A 23,004-nucleotide genomic window follows, 5' to 3' on the forward strand; every position below is an offset into this window, starting at 1 on the left:
AAAACCGGTTTTTACAAAAGGACGGTTTTCGAGTTATTCGACAAACGGTTTTTTTTGTCTCGAATTATTCGACAAAATCGAATATTTTTTTTTATTTATTTTAAGATTTTGCGATTACTCTTAATAATTAGTGATTACTTTACACAGCACTTTTCTTCTAAATGTGTAATATGATTTCATGTTCAATGCCATTAACAAGTTATACATCAAGTACTAGGCGCAGTCGCGAGTTATTGTAATTTTTTCAGGGTCATTTTTATTTTATGACTTTGAAAATTTTGTGCTTCGTATAACGGTTCCTGTTCTACGTAGTTTATACCAACCGCTTGTCTTTTAAATTGGAGTATATCATACAAAGTCATTGATACTGTACCACTACCATTGTCACTACTGATTTTAATAACAAGATTTAATCGTTCCAGCTTCCTATACGTAGATATAGGTTTAGAATATATTGAATGTGACTTGCAAAATTTAGAAGCTCAGCTCAGTTTAACAGTAAAAGAAGTTCGAAATCCACAAAAAGAAAATAGTATTACAACAACTAGCGACTTAAAACCAGATTTTGATTACTTGGAAAATTTTTCAAAAAGTTAAAATAAAGTAAATCTTTTATACAATGCAATTTCAACTATAAGTGAACGTGTTATTTCTGTTACTTTTTTAATCAAAAATAAATTGAGGAATCGTGTGTCCTCAAATATTATTTTAAAAAATACAACTAACTATTAGTATGTGTTAATATTATATTAATATATATCATTTCTTTTGATTTAAAATAGTAAATAAATTTAAAGTTGTGTTATATAAATTTAATTTAAATACATTTTTAAAAGACTGAATGATTTTTTAATTAGTTTTAATAAAAAAAATATTTAAGCTTAATTTATACCTCAATTCATAAATTGACAAAATATTTAAAAACCGGTTATTCGAACCGGTTTTTGATTGAAAAAATCGAAACCCGGTTTTTAAAAATTACGCTTTTTTGAATTATTCGAAAACCGGTTTTTGGAATATGTCGAATATTTGATCACTATAACCATATAACAAGAAATGTGCCTTTGAAATGTGCTGTGTGTAAATGTTCATTTGAACAAAAAGATATAAGTTTTTTAAAATGTCGTGAACAAAAAATTAAAGAATGGAGTACAGCTTGCGGCGTTGAGTTGAAGAGACACTCCAGGATTTGTATGTACCATTTTGATAACAGCGATTACATTGAGCTGCATCAAGACTCTAAAAGCGCACCTTCACGTGAGCCAATAAAAGGAGTAAATAATTTTTTGGAGTATGCAAATGAATTATGTTTTTCAAATTTAAAAAATTTTTAAATTTTCTTTATTCTTATTCAATGTATATTTTTTTCTCATATTTGACATAGCATACAATTTTCAACTATCCCTACTGATTCTACTGTACTAAAAAATGTACATAACCGCTAACTGAATTTCAATTTACACATTTCAAATTCTCTCAGTGTATAGCGATTGTAGCCACGCTGCCAGATCTAATTAACTCAGTATTATTGTGAATGAATAATGGAATATTGGCAAATGCAACTCTGTAAAATTGTGGTTCAAAGAGAACAGCGTAACTAAAGTGAAAAGACGGGGATAGACAGCAAGAAAAATGGAGGAATTTTTATAAAATATTAAAAAAATGTGAATTTAATATTGAAAATATCAAAAGAAATTAGAAAAATATTTAATATTTAAACATTATTGAAATAAAAGCGTGTAAACATTAAATGAACGTGGTAATAAGCAAAAACAAATGTGCAATTATTTTTCTAATCGTTAAACGATAATTATCGAATTTTATGTGTTTCTTGTGTTGCCCATTCTCTTTTCTCCAGCATTCGTTTTTTGGGGAAAATTGCTGTAAAGCAAGTGTCAGGATACCACTCGCGTATGAAAAAAATCCAAAGCAAGTGTCAGGATACCTTTTGCGAAAGAAAACTAAAAGCAAGTGTCAGGATAAATCTCCAAAACGATAGCCGTTGCTACTATAGACATCGATAACTATTGTCCCGTGTGTTTCAGACGCAAATTCGCTAATGGTGTCATCACTATTGACATTTTTGTTGAAAGAAAAGAAATATATTTCATTTTTTCATTTGAGTTGACTTTTTTTAGAAAAAAGAGAATAAAAGAAGAAAAAACGTGAAAATTTTATACAAATTATGAAAAAGTATGTAATATTCAAGTGAAATTGTGAAAATTTCAAAGATTATTTAATAAAAATGCCAATTTAGATGAGTTTCAGTTCAAAAAAGTACTAGCAGTGGATATAAAGCAAAGAAGAAAAAAGGAACGCATGTTCCATTGTGTGTTAAGCAAGCCCGAAGTTGTCCGGTTTCATACGAATCACGTATGTACGTACCAAAAAGACGAGAAAAAATGTCCGTCTGTTTTAAATAGTCTTACAGTGATTTTTGTTTCTACAATTTCCTTCTAATTTTTGTTCATGTATTGCAGTGAATTGAGTTACTAAAAAGCAAATTGGAAAAGAAATCCTGAATAAAAAGGATTAAAAAAGTGAAACAGGTAAATTTTTTTGTTGTTGCCATTTTGGTTGGTTGAATAGGAGATTTCTCAAAGGTTTTTTTTTGTTCATTCTTTAGTTCTTCTTGTTCTTCTTTATGTGTGTGCTTAGCAGCAGAAGTACAATTAACCCATTAAGTTGGTTGAAGTGTATGTATGTATAGTTGGTAGTTGGTTGTGTGTATAAAATTTTGTAGTGCACTTGCACACACAAACTCGAATGTATGTTAAAAAAAAAAAAATAAAAAAAATGAAGCAGAGAACAGCAGTAGCAGTGAAATAAGAAGAAGACAACGACTATATAAAAAAAAAGATTTTTTCTATCCATAGCAACTTGATGTTGAGGGCTGCAGCAGGAAAACTTTTTTCAGTTGGTATCTAGTGTAGAGGATTGTTGTGTAGCTTTTCAATCAGTTTGTCGTTCAGTTCGACAGTCAGTCAGACAGTAAGTTGATTGTATGTCGTCTGTACGTCTTTAAGTTTATTATTTGGTCGTGGTGTAGAGTGTAATATGATGTACTTACTCGGTAATTTATTGCTGTTCTCTACTATTTTGTCTAAAGGAAACATTAGTATTTTTGTTTATTGTTAATAGCAATATTTGTATCATTAAAGATACCTATTAAAATAACAATACTTTGCATGTATGCATATTTAAAAATGTTCATTGTGACAAAAGTATCAAAGTACTAACTATGCTGGTAAATCCAAGGTTTTATAACACTCTTGTTTATGCCAGTCAAATGTTTTGCTTTATTACAAGATCGAAAGGGCTTTAACACATGGATGGATCTAAAAATGGCTACAATTATATATTCTTTGCATCAGTATCGGCTAGTGGAAAGGATTTTTGAATCTAGATTATGTGCTGAGCGATGCCGTTTTGGCTATTTATTTAAATTTTGGTTACTTTTTTCAACACAATTTTGTATAGACATATTTTCCAATACTTTTAATATGTAACTATATTTTTAAATGCTGGTTGTAACTATTGAAATATTAGTAACAATACTGGGCTTAAATACGACTGGGATTTTTATAAGTTTTTCATCTTTAATAGTGTTAAATATTCTAAAACTAATTAATGGTGGTGTACTCAAAACAAAAGTTCGACATAGTTTTGTGTTAATCCTAATTGTTAGTGTATACAAAGTTTTCATAAAAAACCAATATTGTAACTGGCAATTCAATCCCTTTTAAATTATAATAAAACATTTGAGATCAAATAATTATTTAAGAGTAGGTACATGAGTTCCCAATACATGTTGGCTTAAATCGATTATTTTAGATTGAATTAGCTTGAAGAGGTGAAAGGTTTTATTAAATATATGTAATATAATAAAAACTACCAATATCGTACTAATACTACCAACAGACTGCATGCAAGCGTATTCTTAAAACTGTCTTTACTTGAGACAAGTATATTACAATTTCAAACAAATTCGTCTTGTTTTCCAATTCCTTTTGTAATAAATTATTTTATAAAAATTAAAAATAGTTTTCTTGCTTTAGCCAATAACGCAAATAAGATAATTAAAAATAAAAAAAACACTTTTCTGAGGCTGTAGCGTGTTATTAGAGATCATGAGTTTATGCTTGTATTAAAATATAGAGCCCTTTATGCAAATGATTGCATAGAACTAAGGCATGTTCGATAAATTGACTACGTTTTTCATTCGAAAAAAGTCAAGAACAATAAAATTAATAACAAAATTAAGCAAAAGTATTTCATTCTTATTTCTATCCCTTCTGTTCCGTAAATCGAATTAGCTTAAACAAATTTTTCTAAAAGAATCCGAGTAACGTTTTCGATTTTAAAACGAATTCACACGATTTGGTGTTCTGTAAATCGAATCCACATGATTTAATCGTTTTACTTTCGAGTACACAAACCTGTTTCAATATAAAAAATCGTGCGATTTGCAGAACATCAATCAACATCAATTATGTATTCGTTTTTGAAAATTGCTAGTTTTTGATATCACTCGATTTACAGCACATGGGCGTATATTAAATCTAAAAACACTTTACCTCAATAGTTTTAAATAAAAAGTGAAATATTGGAATTCCCAAATCATATTTAAAAACTGTTCTTCGTTGATATTTTTAAATGCTTCATTATTAAATAATTTATTTCGATCTACTATGTACTTCTAAATTTTTTTGCTGGGTACCTGTCATAGCTAGCATTTGAATTAGGTATAATTCTAAACATTTTTAAAATTAATTTTTCTATTTATCTTACAGAATGGATTTGCCAACGATTGATTTATTATCAATTTGATATTGAGCATCAAATCAGACCGACAAACAATCTCCCATTTAAAATAAATTAGAAACTAGAAATAAAATCGAAACCGTGCCGTGAAACAAAATTAAACGAAGAAGACGACAAGGAATAAAAGGAATACAAATTTAATATAACAATACAAAAAAAAAATTTAACCACCATCCCACAACACATCAATAGAGGCGGACCAAATTATATAGTCTTTTTTTGTATACAAATCACTCAAACTTTACAATTTCTACAAAGAAAACATACAAAAATAAAAACAAAACTAAACAGAAAAATCACAGCGGTTCCACAATGATGATCACTTTGGCAATCAAAAAACAATATCCATACAATTGAATATTTTTATGAAATTGTTGGATTTTGGCAATTTTTTATGTATGTTTCAACAAGGAGGTAAATTGTATTTAAATGTATCAAATTGGAAACGTTATCAGCAACTTAATTACACTAACAACAACAATAATAAGGATAGATATCGAGATATCGACAATCCAACTCCACAGCGAGATTTTAAAAAATTCTCATGCCATTTGAAACATTTAAATAGGTTGAAAAAGACAACAAAGTCAAACAGTCAAAAAACGGGTCTGAGAAAAGCAGCCAGCATATATAGTGTTAGCAGCGTTAAAGAACGCTTAGCGAACGAGGCCGGTTCAAATACCGGCATCGATATTTACAGGTTTAAACAGAAGATGGCCAATACTCTTTCCGTTATGACGAACGTATTGAGAAATGTGGTCAGCAAACAGCGTATACGCTACAAGGAAAAAGGATTTAATTTGGATTTAGCCTGTAAGTTAAACAAATTCTATACATACTGTATTATGGTTTATTTATTTGTTTTTAATTTATTATTAGATGTTTGTGATAATATTATTGCCATGGGTTATCCAGCGGACAATTATGAGAGTATGTACCGGAACCCTTTAGGGGATGTTTACAAATTTTTAGAAGATAATCATCATGATCATTATAAAATATACAATCTATGTCTTGAGCGCAGCTATGATATTACAAAGTTTCATGGGGTAAGTAGAGAAGTTATTTATTATAAATGTTTTTTTTAGTTGTAAAAAAAATCTGTTTAAATTTTAAGAGAATGATAAATTTTGATTTACAAAGTACCATTAGAAGAATGAAAACTTAACATTCAAAGTATGAATTTTATATAGAACTTTTATTTTATGAACCATTTATAAATTGATTATGAATTATTGAGGGTAAAATTCTTCTATTCCGGAGTACTATCTTATTCAATAACGAAAGAAACTAGAAAAAACTCAAACAAATTTCCCAAATTACGAGTGTTATATTTGTTTTCACATTGGTTTTTTTACTAATACATTCTCATCATTTAGGTTTTTAAAAACTGAGTTAGGTCTTTGCCATGAGAACGTTTCCGATCTATGTGTATTTATTAGGGTATTCGAATTATTCGATTTTTCTCTTGTTCGAATTAAACGAATAATTCGAATAAGAGATTTTAATTTGTTAGAATAGTTCGATCACACGTTTAAAATTCATCGAATTATTCGAATAATTTTAATTTTTTTTAATTTTGATTTCGGTTTTGTAATATTTTATTGTTAAAGAAAAACAAACAATAACGTTAAATTAACAATTCAAGTATTGATAATGGTAAAAAACATTCGAAAACAAAGTCCATTATTAAATTTTCATCAAAAATATTCTGATCAGATTAACTCCCGAACAATCTACAAAACAATTGACTAGCAAACCCTTTAGTTTCCGTTTGGAGCTATGCTTTACAAAATTTGAGCTAGTTGGACATGATCCTGAATTCAAATACAATATAAACGTATTAAGAACTTGGTTATTTTGAAGTCAGGCAGTGCATGATTGACGCATTTACAAATACGCAAAAAGTTTATTACCATGTTAGACAAAGATGTTCAACCATGTTCAAAATCTTGTATAAGACGAACCCCATGCGTTTCTTGCAACAAAACGTTAGTTTGCAATATTTGTGTTTATCATTCGATTTATTAAATATTTTGCAACACTTACGTACGCTGTTAATAACATCACTTATATAAATATATTTTAAGATCATGGCCTTCATCTATTTCAATGTAATCATTATAAATGTCATCCTCAATATCACTTTCAACTCCACTTTAATCTAAGTTAATATTTTGATTATTAATTGCGATTCTTCTAATATTTCGCCACCTAAATAACAAATATTTTATTCCGTACCTTTTATTTTCATTGGTTCAAGTCCTAAGTTAAAAATTTTGAAAGATTTGTTTTTAGAATTGTAGCATCTTGCAGTAATATTTATATATTTATAGATGGAGCTATCGGAACACTCATATACAGTGATCGAAAGCCCCTTTGTCTTTAGTTATTTGTCGAATTTCAGAAACAATAAAATTTTTGTGAGTCATTATTTATTTAAATTTGAAATTATGAAATATTTTAAGCAATTTAATAAATTTATATATGAAAATTTATTCGTTTTATTCGATTATTCTACATAAAATTGTTCGAATTATTCGTTATTCGAAAATGGCCATTTTTAAATTGTTCGAATAATTATTCGTAAGAAATTATTCGATTAATCGAACGATCATTAGTCGAATGAATACCCTAGTATTTATCTATGAGAAAAACATCGATAATCAATAAAAATATTTTTAATACAAGAAATGTAGTTTTCAAAATGATTTCTTTACAAACTGGATGAATTTAATAATAGTTTTAATTTTAAATGTATTAATATACATTATTGTCGTCTGTAAATATATTAACTTTGCTAGATTCATTAATTTAGTTAAATCAAAATGTTCTATTGGAAGATAGAAGAACGCCTTTGTTGGATTCTTTTAAGTTTCTATGTTCTATTATTTAGACAAAAAACAATGAGAATAATGTGTTTGACCTTTTAAATAGCAACCTGATTTTCAAAACAAATTTGTTAAATTCGCAACCTATCGTACAAGTTCTATATGTTGTTTGAAAATCACTTAAACTTAAAGTGAATTAAAAACACAACAAAACTTTGCAGTTGTATGTATCCATAACATTAACATGATAGTTCTAGTTCTAGATATTCCGATTGCAATATCTACAATTTAAGATTGTTATATAAAACTGTTATATTAAATCTAATTGGCTTTGTGTACATTCTTTTATTTTAAAGCGAGTTTCAGTTTACCCGTTTGAAGATCATAACCCACCTACGATAGAATTGATACTGAAATTTTGTGATGATGTGGACAATTGGCTAAAAGCAGACACTCTCAATGTGGCTGCGGTACATTGTAAAGCTGGTAAAGGTCGGACTGGTAAGTAAAAAACTCCTACAAAGCATAGCTATTAAAATAAAAACAAAATATATATAAATTTCAACTTTTGCAGGAACCATGATCTGTTGTTATTTGCTTTATAGTGGTCAACAGCGTACAGCTGAAGATGCTTTAGCATGTTACGATGAAAAGCGTACCAAGGATCGCAAGGGTGTAACGATTCCATCGCAACGGCGTTATGTTCAGTATTTTTCCAAATTAATGAGATTGGGTTTACCATATGAGCGTCGTAGTCTACAGGTTAGTTTAGTTTACCTTATCCTAAACATTAACTGCTATATATTTATTTAACTGTGTCTTTTTTCTTGTTTTTTGATTAAGTTTTGCGAAATACGTTTTTCGAAGGCCAATACGTTACATAGTCAGGGCACCGTACATTGCTCAATTTCTGTATTACAAGATAAAGTGCAGGTATGACATACCTTATTTTACTATTTAATATTTGTACTTACTCATATGAATTCTTTCTTGTTTTATTATTTTAGCAATTGCAAAATTTTCCAATTGATTTTCGCAAAAATAGTGTTCTGGATATGAAGAATCCACCCCTACCCGTAGCGGGTGATATTAAAGTCGAATTAACGAAAAATACTAAGAAAATATTTCATTTTTGGTTTAATACATTTTTTGTAACTGATTCTTCTGGTATGTTTTTTCTACATAATAATATTTTTTATATGTTATTTTTTTCTAATAACAAATATTAAATTTTTGCAGTTATTGAAGGTGAAGGCAATGATGTTAAATTTGTTTATACTTTACAAAAATGGGAAATCGATGATGTACATAAGGATAAATGTTATCCTGAAGATTTTAAGGTATGTTTATTTTATTACAGTTTTTAAAACATTATAGACATTTACATCAGCATTTTTAGGCTTTACAAATGCAAAATAACGGAATTGCACTTTATTTAACGACCGAAACTCTTTTTCAGCATATATTAGTAAACAAATACATTATTTTTCCTGCAAATTTTGTAACGTTATTGTACATTTTTATCACAGCTTTGACTTTATTATCTCAGATTTGTGGACGTTTTCTATATTTTTATAAGTTTGAGTCTTGTTATTTTTTCTTAAAGTTATACAGACAGTTTTCATACAAAAATTATTTTTACAAATTAAAAAAAATAACCAGATGTATGAACATGAGAGTTAATGTATTTCATTTAATCTAATATATAAAAATTCGAAACGGCTAATCCAATTTTTATGAAAAAACTATAACCCCAAATTTTCATTAACCGACCCACTTACCCATTTTTTTTTGCCGACATTTTAGTATTTTGTATGAGCAATATACAAATATCAATATTTTTATGAAATTTTTTATATATATTTTTGGTAGGTACGAGAATAGATCATAAAGTATATTTCATACCGCTAAGTCATTAGGATCTCACTATCCAACCATTTCTTTTAAATATTTTTCGAGTAAATAATTTGTTTGTATTTCTCTTCATTTGGCATCAAAAATACCTATAATGCCAAATTCACTTAGAATACATTCGTTATACTTTATTGACAACCAAAATATTAACTAGAAAAAATTTGTATGGCAGAACTACGTTTGCCGGATCAGCTAGTAATTTTATAAAATCCAATAAGGATTGTTTGTCAACAATTTCTCAATAGAATGAAAAATTTCTCAGTTAATATGAATTCTTTTTTAATTTCGAAAATTTTACTTCTAGGTTTCACTCATAAACTTGAATTGAACAATGATGTGCTGTTTTTCTATAGCGAACGAGTGCTTTGAGTTTGTTTTTGTTACAATAACAAATCACATGTTAAATTTACACTCAAAGTACTCGTTCGCTATAGAAAAACAGCACATCAAACTTTTATTTGAATGTTCTAAAAAGAAGAAAATAAACTTTAAATTAAATCAAACTATTTATTACATTATATAATTTATATGATTAAGAGCTTGTCGCCACATTTCCCTGATTTTTCAATAGGAATCGAGAATCCTAAAAAACGATTTAAAAATCTTCAAAAAAACAGGGAAATCATACGGCTGGCAACGAAAAGTAGATGATAGGGATGATAATTTGCAATTGATTTAGAACTTGTTCTTACTAGGGATACCAAACAAGATTCCGGGATTTTTGGAATTTCATGATTTTTGTAAACAAAAATGTTAACAATGAAAACTATTCTATTCTATAAATTATTAAATACAAATAAAAACTAATTCATTGAATTAAAATAAATTGGAAACTATATATTCAGGGATTCTCATGTAGCAAATCAGATTTAACTTTAAAATCAATTTCAAAACAAAAAATCAAACTCTATGGACTCAAATAAAACATAATTGCTATATTATTCAATTTATGTATCTGGCGAAAAACTAACTCTAGAAGCCATTCAATTAGAGTATTCAAAATTCGAAACCGGTTTTTTATTTGAAAAATCGACTGGTTTCAAATATTATATTAGTGTTTATAAAAAATCAACTTTTTAAAAAACCGGTTTGTCGGTTAACCGAAAATTGGCCTTTTTTAGAAAACCGGTTTTTCGGTTAACCGACATCAAAAAAACCGGTTAAACATGTTTGCCGTCATATATGAAAATTTCAAAATTATTATCTCAGCCAAATGGAATTGAGTATAAATATGTTACTAAATATATATACTTGTTTTAATTATTGTTTTATTCATTAAATTTCAACCAAAAAATGTTCATAAATTTTTTAATTAAATATTTGATAATTTTAAAATTTTTTATCACCTTGACATTCTGATATGAAATAGAAAATGTTACAAGTCCAAAAAAGGACATATAAGATACAAACGCACTTCTTAGCTGTGTTTATTTGTCATTATAAATCATACCAAATAATTACTAAAACTTCATAATCAGATTTCAAGTCATGGATTTTAGAACGTTTTCTGTCTCTCCTGTAATATTTCTGAAAAGGACTTTGTACACTAAGCTAACGAAATGAATAATAAAATAAAATTTTAAGAACAAAACACATTAATGAAGTCAAATTTATTGAAAGAAGGTATGTACATCAAATTCAATTTAACGTTTGGTAAAATCATCACTAAGTTCATAATGAATCATTATTAAGATTTAGCGTAACTTCTAGAATTATGCGGAATTTAATTTTTAATAGTTTCATTATGTGCAATTTATTCTGAAAAAGTTTTTAAGTAAACTCATCGTCCTCTACAATTTAGAATCATTGTAATTCTTAAAAATATTAATCTAAAGAGGTTTGTATTGTATATCAGCAGTTTAGGTTTCAAATCAGACCAATAATGTGCATACAATGAATATAAAAAATGCACAAAAACATGAGATTTATTAATTTCAGTCCCAAACTTTAAATTTTGTTGGTTCCACAACCGATTGCAACTGAATATGACATAACGTATTTTCTTTTATAATGCTATTTTATTAACACCATTATCCCAATCTATAGATATGTTTAACCGAAAGTTATGCTAACAGTTTTCATACATAATTTATTTTAGCAGTCAGTATAACTTTAAGCTAACATATAATCAGACGTCGTGATAATGGGGAAAGAATAGTTAGATATAATTTGAGGTCTCTAAAAAATCTTTATTTTAATAATATTTTTTTATATTTGTAAATACTTTTGACACTTATTACTGATCTGGAGTAATTTGGCGTACAGATTAATTGTTAATGTTTTTTAAAAAAATGTGATTAATATGACTTTTATATGTATATTTTGTTTGTTTCCCTTTAAATTTGTTAAATACTTATAACACGAACGCATACACATTATTTGAAATCGAAAAATTAATATTTCAGATTTGGAGATTTGGATTAAATGCTATTTTAATGAATAAAGCAGTTCCAATACTTTCAAAAACGAAATAAATTACCGAGCATAAAAATGCAACGATATGCTATGTGATCTTCAACTGTTATTATTTTGTTTATAACTGAATCCAATTAATCTTCGCTTTACCAATACCCTCCCGGGTGACCACTTCGTTTTTATTGGTTTAATAATTTTTTTAGTTTTGTTTCGATTTAAATGAAATTTATACTCACCGAACAAATTTTAGAGTTCTATAGAATTTAATAAAAACATTTTAAACTTTTTATAAGGTTTTTTTCGATTTTTTAAAATTTTGTTCGTCGCATATATAAAAATTTTAAGGATTTTTATTTATTTCTTGACCAATTTAAAATCTTGCGGATATTGTCTATGAAAAGGAAATCAACTAATTGATTTCAATAACTGAATCCAATTAAAAACTATAATTTTGTTACAATGCAATAATTTACTGTTAATACTAATAGATTCAAGGATATGAAATCTACGAAGGATAACAGTATTAACGAATGATGTATTTTCCCTTCAATAAGAAAATTTTAAGAATTTGTATTTATTTCTTGACCAATTTAAAATCTTGCGGATATTCTCTATGAAAAGGACAATACAAGGCTAAAACCGTGTGCATAAGAGCTTAAGTTCAAAAAAAAAATAGGTAACAAATTGTGGATTTTCTCGATTTTAAATAGCGACCGAGCCGGAAGAATTTCGGAGATATTGATGTATGAATCGTGTATGTAAGTTATTTGGGGGCTTCGGAAAGTTGATTTCAACACACAGGCGGACATGGCTATATCGATTCCGCTATTTATCAGCCCAATTATGAATAAAAATTCCGCGGGAGTTTTTTCCCTTTTCTCATATTTCCTATTCAATTTCAATGAGAAAAAACTCCCGGGGAACAAACTCCCTCGGAATTTTTTATTCATAATTGGGCTGTATAACGATCCAGAATATACATATATACTTTATGGGGTCGCAAATGAAAAATGTGGAAATTACAAACGGAATGACAAACTTATATATACCCTTGCCACTCATGGTGAAGGGTATAATAAATAAAATATATAAACTAACAGCTAGGGTTTAGACCTAAATATTATTGCTAGGGTATTCATTCGATTAATCGAATAATTTCTAAGGAATAATTATTCGAACAATTTAGAAACGTCCATTTTCGATTAACGAATAATTAGAACAATTTTATGTAGAATAATCGAATAAAACGAATAAATGTACATATCGCACACCCAGTGAGCCAGCGACCCAGCCTAATGTACATATCTCAAACCCAGTTCAAAAGTGACACAACTCAAAATTAATTTGTCGAGTTATATAAACCTGAAAAATTAATTTTACGCTTAAACTATGCACAATACACTTGTTTATCTATACAAAAAATATCAGTGTATTCTGTTGTTAACTGTGGCTAAAAAAACACTAATGTATTTCATTATGTTTCAATTGGTATATATTTTCGATTTCTGAAAAATTAAAATTTTGAGTTGTGTCACTTTTGAACTGGGTTTAAGATATGTACATTAGGCTGGGTCTAATTGTATGGACGATCCAAAAGTAAAAAAACGCAATCTACGGAAAATTCTAAGAAAGTTTTAAACGTCTGATCGAATTATTCGTACAAGTTAAAATCTCATATTCGTTTATTAGAACAAGAGAAAAATCGAATAATTTGAATACCCTAATTATTACATGGCAGGTTAGTTTATAATTATCCTTACGTACAAAAATATTCGACAAAATGTCATACAATAATTGTCTATGAATATAAAACAGCAGATGTGGACAATTAGATACCTTTTTGAGCAAAATCGGTGATGTTGAAAATCACATATGCAGTGTAGAGTAACGGTAGATGTTTATTTACTACAATTTGGGTAAGTGTAAACGAAATGCATAGAATGATAATCTGACTTTGTTATTGTATAAAATTTACACTTGTTTATCCATTAATATTACTTTTATCGTTCGTTGATCGCGTAAAGACGGTATTGTGGTTAAAAAAAGAAACGTAACATATTGTCATAAATTTTTAAATTTAATATCATTGTAAAAGCAAATTTAGGTAAGTTTCAACAAATAGAATAAATTCAATAAGAAATTATCGCAATATAAGTATTTATTACGAAAAAACTTGGCAAACGTGCTGTGGTCAGAAGAAACAAAGATAAATTTGTTTGGATCGGGTAAGAAACATTATGTTAGGCGCCCAGACAATAAGTCATACTAGGATCGCCTGGTGGTCAAAATTCGACCACTAATAACGAAAATATACGAAAATAGATGTGTATAAACATGTTGTTGTTGTTTTTCAAGCAAATTTAAAACGCTTTTTACCACTTTTATGAAAAGATTTTTTTAAAAAAAATTATATTGTGCACATCTAGAGAAAATAACCTTTTAAAACATATGTGTTTCATCAATATTCGTGGACAATAACATACTTAAAAGTGTACCACAAAAAAACGTGTGGCCTATTTATATATAAGATTATCCATAATAAACCAAGAAGACCGTAAAACACGCCAGTGGACCCATCATGGTATGGGGGTGATTCTCCTCTTCTAGTTTCGGTCCAATATATTTGATTAAGAACAAAATGTGTGACCCGGACTACGGGAATATATTGCAAATAGAGTTTTTCAAAAAATATGACTGATACAACAACAAAATACATACATGCAAGAGTTAGGTTTTTGACAATTACGTCTCGTATCTATGTTACCCTATGATTCAAACCATAGGGTTGTCAAAAACCTAACTCTTGCAACAACAAACTACATGCTAGTCAATGTATTTTGTTGTTGTATCAGGCATATGATTTGTTGTATTTTTGTTTGACAAATCGGAAGATTTTGATTAATATTGAAATTCATTTAAAAATATAATATTGATAAAAAAATACACTTGATAAACTAATAAAAAGTTTATTAGTGATTGAAAGTTACATTCAAATTCCTTTACATAGTTTACAGCGAACGTGTATTTTAAAATCCGCTTAGATGTCAACACGGTTTAGTTTATACTTATTTCATTTACAAAATCATTAATATTGCCGCAATATAAATCATTTAATATTAAATATAAATTAAATGGCATTTTAATGTTAATTTTTTAATTTTAGTATAAAAAGATTTTCCCATTTATTATTTAAAAGAATACCAAATAAAAGTGAAATATTGCATTTCCTATTTATTTGCGGAACTATTAAAACATTCCATCACTAAATTTTCATCAGAAATATTTTAATCAGATTCCTTCCAGAACAATCTACAAAACAATTGACTAGCAAACTCCTTGCAATATTTTGTGTTTATCATTAGATTTATTAAATATTTTGCAACACTTACCTACGCGGTTAATAACATCACTTATATATATATTAATATCATGGGATTTGTCTATTTCAACGTAATCATTACAAATGTTATCCTCAATATCACTTTCGACGACCGTTTTAAAATCACATTCGCCATCACTTTCAACGCCACTTTAATCTAAGTTAATATTTTGATTATTAATTGCGATTCTGCTAATATTTCGGCAGCATATGTTCATGTTTAGACGCTAAAATTTCTTTTTAGAAAACAATTCTAAAATCATTGAGCCATCGGACCACTCATCTACAGTGATCGAAATACTCCCTTTATCTTTAGTTATTTGTCGAATTTCAGAAACAATGCAATTTTTGTAAGTCATTATTATTTATTTAAATTTGGAATTATGAAAAATTTAAGCCATTTATAAATTTAAAAATTCTACATAAAATTGTTCGAATTATTCGTTATTCGAAAATGGTAATTTTTAAGTTGTTCGAATAATTATTCGTAAGAAATTATTCGATTAATCGAACGATCATTACTCAAATGAATACCCTAGTGATACTCTTTAGTAATAGAAATAGTTGAAAAGAAAAAATTATATAGGGATATTTACCCTTCGGTCCCTAGTTCTATGGTCCAGATATGAACCCTTTGATGTCTTATCTTTAGAATATAACAATATTTTTTGTTTCTCTTTACACTTGGTTAAGTATCAATATGTGAAGAGAAGCTTTATTTTCTTTGAACTCTGTTTCCGAAAATTTGATGGTATCGTAAACAGCTGATTCAACATAGTTTATGTTATATCGTTATTGATTCAAATACGCGAGTTTTTGAGTTTTACTTAGCTACGTGACTTTACAAGCATCTAATGTGAATTATTAATATTGCTAAAGAACATTAAACATTTCTGATACATATTTAATGAATCTAACTTTATTTTGGGGGATATGTAGCTAAAAAAATCTATATATGGCATTTCCATTATGGCGTGTCGTGACATTTGTACGACAAAATGTTAAAAAAAAATAATCACACATATAGCGAATCAATATTTCACATGAAATATGTTCCCTTTTCCCAGTTTTAGTTCATTAACTTTGTTCACGTGAACCAACATGGCAAATATTTAGATGGAATTTTGTAAACAATAAACATTTGTTACGAACAAAATCAACTATTGTGAATGAAAAGTTTATGGCAATATCACGATTGCAATTTTCGCTTCGAGGGAAATGTATATTTCATGGGAACATAAATGAAAATGAAATCGAATTGGACAAGACTTTTTGTATAAAACCTTTTGTAGTAGGATTTGGAATAATATAAACTATTTTCCAAATTATAAAATTTAAGAATCATTTGATTTATTAAGAAATAAGAAAGAGAAAACAAGTAAGAAAGTATGGTCGGTCAAGTAACATTTTTTTTTAATTTCAATAATTTATGTTCGTTAGCTATGATTAATTATGGAGCGATCGCCATGAAATTAGAACTTATTAGAAATAAAACTGACCAAAACGAGAACTTGAACTTTGTAGCCCGTTATCTCGCCATCGCAACTATGGAAAGCCTTAAACTCTTTAATTTAATTAATTTTGAATAGTTGTCTTAAATTGTACAAGAAAGAAAAAAACTGTTGATGTTTGTTTCCTTTTAGCCCACGCAATTTTTTCAAATTCTTACGAGTTGAGTATTTTCGAGACTTTGTAGATAGTTCAGTGTTAACAGAACTAAAATTATATAAATATGCAAATTAATATCTTTATATATATAATTCTTCTGTATGTGTGTTAGTAAGTGAACTGCTCCTTAACGGCTGGGTCGAAAAAATTTGTTGTGTGTGTTTGAGTGGGTCCCTGGATGGTTTAGATTCACAATTGACCTATATAGGAACAATGGGCATGGCACCTCCCATACAAAGTAAACATTTATTATTGCATATCTGGAGTACTATTATAGTGGGAGTCTTCAAACTTTGTGTGAGCTATGGCAGAACAACGTTTGCCGGGACAGCTAGTTTATAATAAAACTCGATATATTAATATAACAAAATTATCAGAAAAAGACGTTTTCTCTTATAAACAACAAAAAAAACTAAGATCCAAAGGCAGATTATTCCAGACTCTAGATACTTTCATTAAATATGAATCTGTAGATTACGCAATGAATGTAAAAATTAAAAGTATGTATTGCATAAATCCATAATAATGTCATATGTGATACGGTTAGATAATTAGTTTACATGGAATTTTGCAGATATGAGAAAAAATGTGTTTCTCTATAAAAATCAATTTAGAATAAACAATTGTTATCAATTCGAATTTATTAAGAAATCATTAATACTTATACAATTTATTAAAAACTATGTAATTTTCTATTTAATTTGCAGGTGGAACTTGTGTTCTATGTCGACGACACCAATGTTGATCGTGATCATATGAAAGTTTCTTGTAGCAATCGACTGACTTCAAATCATAGGACTACAATGCAAAATGCTGGTGCAGTGCGAATGTCATCACAGCATCAGCAACAATCAAACAACTATTCGTTGCCACAGAATAATAGCAGTGGCAGTGAAATGAACTTCTTATGTGATCAAAAATCATCCTCATCGACATCGGTCAGCAGTAGTTTAGGGGTTGGTGGTGGAACGGATACCAGCAATGGATATGAATCCATTAGAAGTACAACACAACGAAAGAGTGGTGTTGTACAGCAAACGTTTAGTAATCATCATAGCAATCACTATATGGCAGCTACAGATGTCGTCAATAATAGTGTAGTGTTTTCAGCACCAACTCCTGCACAACAACAACAACAACATATGACGCTACCACCGAGTTATATGGAACAGCACCAACCACAACATCATCAATTACAACAACAGCAGCAGCAGCATAAAAACAATATGCCACAACAAAAACCGAATCAACTTCAACAGAAAAATTTGACGACAAACCAGAGACATTTGCAAAGACAGGTTGCTGGTGGTGGTGGTGGAGGAGATGTACATGCTCATCATCCCAACAATATGGATGCTGCAACATGTCTACCGTCCACCAATCTAAATGCCAACAAATCCAGTAGCAACAGCAGCAGTAGCAACAATAGCACCAATAATATGGCTAGCAACAGCTACAATCATAATCACCACAACCACAGTAACAATAGCAGCAAAACTAGTAGCGTCAGTAGCCAATCATCGTCATCGGCCATTGGAGATAATGAAGAGGACTGGGAATCCGGTGAGTCCCAAGCTAAACAACTTGAACACATTACTTTACTACTTTCTACTTCCTCTATAACAAATCCAACTTCAACTCTCCCTCCTTCTCCTCCTCCTCATCCTCCTTCCTCTACTACTACCTCTCCTTCCAATCAACCTGCTACTCCTTCAACCACTACCACCCCAACCAGTTTCCCAAATACCGTAAGAAATTGTAAAAATCTAAATAGGGGTATTTCAAACTCTTCCAAAGCCTCTTCCCAATCCTCCTCCTACACTTCCGCATCCGCTTCCAATTGTCCTTCTAACAATAAAAGTAAAACTAGCAATAGTAGTTGTACAAATAGAGTTGTTGGTGGTGATGATGATGATAATGATAATGATACAAATAAAAATAATGACGACGACAGAAAATTAAAATTTAAGAAATTAAACTCGAACCATGTGGTAAAACCAGTCCCTAATACAACAACAGATACTAACACCAAATCTGTAGAGTTCAAGGTCGGAGACAACAATATTACAAGTAGTATTGAGAGTGAGGCTGATCAAACGGCTCTAGTGCCGGCTACGTCGATGGCTCCTTCTACTCCTCCTAATAATCGCCCCAAGTTAATGCATCTTTTAATGGCCCCAAAAAATCTGCAACAACAACAATCTCCTCACAAACCTATTTTTAAGCGTAAATCCTCTTACAAGCTTGTTAAAGGTTCGAATTCAAGTGGCAGCACTTTTGCTGGTGCCGACTGCTCAGATGATTCGTTGGCCTCCTCGACTGCCCTTGCTGCGGGTAGCGGGGGTGGGGTGGCGATCACTTCGAAGCTAAAACTCAAAATCAAATTAAAAAAGAACAAACTAAAGTTGTCACAAAAATTTCAATGGTTTCAAAACTATTTTCGTACTGATCCTGTGGATTTCTGTGAAAACTTCGTTCAACAGACCACCTCCATGAGGCGTAATAGTATGTGCAGTATGGCTAGTCGTACCCATAAATTGTCCACGACAACTCCGCCTTCCGTCACACCACCCCCGCCAGTTGTTAATGCGGGCTCATCATGCGAACAACTAGACCGGGCCACCAGTGTCAATTCAGTGTCTACATCGAATGCGAGCATTGCCACCGGTGACCTCTGTGAAGATTATTACTCTTCCATTTGTGACAATCAATTAAGCTTTAGTAACTCACCTTGTAAAAGTCCACGCACTATGGCGGACATGGCAAGTAGTATTAGTGGTGGGGCAGCTGGTGGCGGCGGTGTAAGCATAAGCCACGGGAGTAGTTTTGGTAGTAGTTTCGCCAGAAGTGCAGGAGTTTCAAATTCATATTTGCGCGAGCGTAGAGAAACATTGCCCGGTTGCAGTTCTCATGCCAATAATCGACGGACCAGTAATAACGTGGTCATTGTGGCAGCTAAGCCGGCTAAAATACATGCAATAGGTTTCAATGTCAAAACGACGAATCTGGCCAGACAGGATTCATTCGAAACGAATGAGGAAGAAGAAGAATCACCGGCCAGTATTTATTATACACCGTCTAGCGCTTTAATACCAACAACAGGTGACGCTAACGACCACACGAATACAGCATTTGTTTTTCCACAAATACACGAATCCGAGAAGGTATTAGATAATGTTGAACAAAAGCTCAACATTACTAATATCTCAACTGCGGGTTCAATATCAAAGCCACAGGCAAAATATTCCTTAAATTTGGTAATAGTGAAAGAATGCGCTGAGCCACCATCAGCCGCCTCTGAAATAGCGAAACCCTCATCATCGGCCAGCAATAATGAATCGGATGGCATTGATTCAGACTGTTGTGATACCAGCCAGAAGAGAATAGATGATCACAGGCTACAAGACGATATTGGTTCGGCCACGCTGTCGGAAGAACTAGAGATGGGCAAAATAACAGCCACTACTACAGCGGCATCTGTGTGCAGCAACAGTAGTAGCAGTGGCTTTTGCACCAGTGAATGTTGTACTACAAATAGTAGTAGCAGTAGTTGTAATTGCAATCCATTCGTTATGGATCTAGAGAGACATGTGGCCTCGGCTAAACAAGATCAACAACAAAACACTTTACGAGAAGTTATTGAAGCTACTACCAACGATGAGAACGACGACGAGGATGACACTACCAATAACGAAACTAATGCAAATGTCGCTGAACTCTTAACAGAAGTTTCCTCAAATTCAAACACAGAGGGCTCGACTTCTACTACTGATAAAGGTGATCAACAATAGTATGATGTTTAGGTTTGATTTTCTACAGATACAAACAAATGTGTGGTGGCAATATTTATTAGTTTTGTGTATGTGTGTAAATGTTTTCTATTTAAATTTTCCTTTACCAATTTTTTAATTACATATTAATATTCCCTCATAACAAGGTTAGAGGAACAATTAGGGCTCTCCATTGTTGTTTTGTTATTACTACTATTACTACTACTATTGTACTATTATTCAGAAGAAGAAAGAAAAACATACTCAATTCAGTTTTAATCGTATTTCACACTTTGTAACCAACAATCATCATTCTTTTAAGATGAAACAAAATTTAAGAAAATTATTTTAATAATTAATTTAATTAAATTTTAAATTTGAATTATATTATAATTCCATCCATTTATTATTGTCTTTGTTGCTGCACAAATTGTAGCTTTCGAATTCACTGTGTTTAATTTTCAATTTTTTAAAATTACAAATTTAAAAAAACATGATCTCCAATCTAAGATTAGTACTCACTCATCTCTTTAATGTATAAGAAATATCATCAGCAGTTTATATTTTTTTTTTGTTTGTTTCTTTTATACATTTGTATTCAAAATTTTGAGAATTGTATAAAATCAAGTATTTAGTTAGAAATTCGAAAATATGTCTAATTCGAATAAAATTATAATAAAAACGATAACGAGTTTAATTTTTATTTTCTTTGGTGTTTTGAAAATTAATAAAAAAAAGGCAGCGAAAATTTCATTAGAAGTTATTTAGTATGGGAAATAAGAAGTTGCATGGATATTTAGTTGTTTTAAAATTTATAAATTTCTTTATATCAATAATATAATGTGAAAAACAAAACATGTGATTGTTTGTAAATTTTAATTTATTTTTGAATACGGTCAATTTATTAAGAATGTGAGTGAGAATTTTGTATGTGAATCAATTCAATATAGACTGTGTTTCATTCAATATTTTCATTTTAAATGCTATCCTCCATTAAGAATTATGTCTTAACCTAATGTTAGCACTAGCCTTTGGTCTTGTAATGACAATGTTAATTAAAACAAATTTCAAAATTTCTGCTAAAGTTGAATTTTTTATGATTTTCCAAATTAAGACCTATAGTTAGAGTTAGTGGATCTAATTAGGAGAAATACTTATTAGATACATTGTTTTTTTTTTGTCAGGAATGCTAATGAAGAGTGTTTATAAAATAAAAATGTTTTTAAAGTATTTTTTCATGAACATATAATTATTTTTGTAAGACAAATTTAGTTCTCATGTGAACTCTGTCTTTTTCGAATAAACATTTTCAAATATCCAGAGTTGAACTTACGATAATATCAAAACTAATGGGTTATTCTGTAACTTAATTCAAAAATTATAATAAACATTGTAAAATTATACAAAAGTTTCGAAATTACGAAAAATTTTAATAAAATATCGAAAATTTATTCCTATATTTTGAAAAAATAATTCTACTCGAATGTGAATGTTTACGAATTTTAACATTAACTGTGTAGTTTGTTTAAACTCGAACTACGAAGTAGTACAGCTGTGGTCCTACATAACAACTATTTTGTTCATTCTTATCGAATTAATGGGTTATTGAACAGTGTATTACTTCCGGAATTAAAATATACGATTACGACAGTGATTTGTTTGAAAATTAATTAACAAAAAATCCTCATTAGTTTCTCTTATTTATGCAAAGATCACGTATCTTATTGAAATAATTACACAGTTCGGAACATTTCTTTCGATAAATTTTTGTTATTGTTAAACAAACAAAATGTCTTCAAAAATTTATTTTTTCGAAAATACAAAAAAATCTTATTTGAAATCGACTTACGGAGTTACAAAAATTAACGTTAATACCGGTTTTAATTCTTAAATTAACTTCTGATCAATAAATAGTTCATTTCGAATCGAAAAAACACGAATTGCCATTCAATGGAATACTGCGATTTTAACAAATGAATGAAAATAAAATTATCCCTCTCGAGGTCAGTGTTCCTTTCTTATCGAAATAATTTCCTATTTATTTTGATAATTTCGATAAATAAACAAAATGTTTTCGTAAATCTTTACTTCGAAAATTACAAAATACGAGTTTGAGAAAATGTAATTCGAAGTAAATGCAATTCTGCGGTTTTCTTTATCTTTCTTATTAATAGTTTTTGGGGAACCATAAAAACACGAATGT

The 23,004-nt window shown here is 29.5% G+C and overlaps 1 protein-coding gene across 6 annotated transcripts; it reads left to right on the forward strand.

The window, feature by feature from the left end:
• The first annotated feature begins 1,586 nt into the window (after positions 1–1,586).
• On the forward strand, positions 1,587–21,060 carry Pten (phosphatase and tensin-like protein). 6 transcript variants are annotated; one of them, XM_065502567.1, is made up of 10 exons: positions 2,201–2,377; positions 2,481–2,549; positions 4,794–5,637; positions 5,704–5,873; positions 8,012–8,156; positions 8,230–8,417; positions 8,499–8,588; positions 8,663–8,822; positions 8,895–8,995; positions 17,739–21,060. In XM_065502567.1, the coding sequence occupies exons 3-10, from the start codon at positions 5,190–5,192 to the stop codon at positions 20,820–20,822; spliced, it is 4,386 nt and encodes a 1,461-aa protein (XP_065358639.1). In that variant the 5' UTR covers positions 2,201–2,377; positions 2,481–2,549; positions 4,794–5,189; the 3' UTR covers positions 20,823–21,060. The 6 variants fall into 6 exon arrangements, with proteins under 6 accessions (XP_065358642.1, XP_065358637.1, XP_065358638.1 ...); XM_065502570.1 differs by lacking the exons at positions 2,201–2,377; positions 2,481–2,549 and adding an exon at positions 1,587–1,664; XM_065502565.1 differs by lacking the exons at positions 2,201–2,377; positions 2,481–2,549 and adding an exon at positions 1,598–1,759.
• The last annotated feature ends 1,944 nt before the right edge of the window (positions 21,061–23,004 follow it).

This window comes from Calliphora vicina, chromosome 2 (genome assembly GCF_958450345.1).
Source record: "Calliphora vicina chromosome 2, idCalVici1.1, whole genome shotgun sequence".
NCBI lineage: Eukaryota > Metazoa > Arthropoda > Insecta > Diptera > Calliphoridae > Calliphora > Calliphora vicina.

Excerpts from the sequence above, each read along its gene's own strand:
- Pten (XM_065502570.1), top strand. The coding sequence starts at position 5,190 with ATGAAATTGTTGGATTTTGGCAATTTTTTATGTATGTTTCAACAAGGA. Across the intron at positions 5,638-5,703 it reads ATTTAATTTGGATTTAGCCT|ATGTTTGTGATAATATTATT; the intron begins GTAAGTTAAACA and ends ATTTATTATTAG. Across the intron at positions 8,996-17,738 it reads GTTATCCTGAAGATTTTAAG|GTGGAACTTGTGTTCTATGT; the intron begins GTATGTTTATTT and ends TTTAATTTGCAG.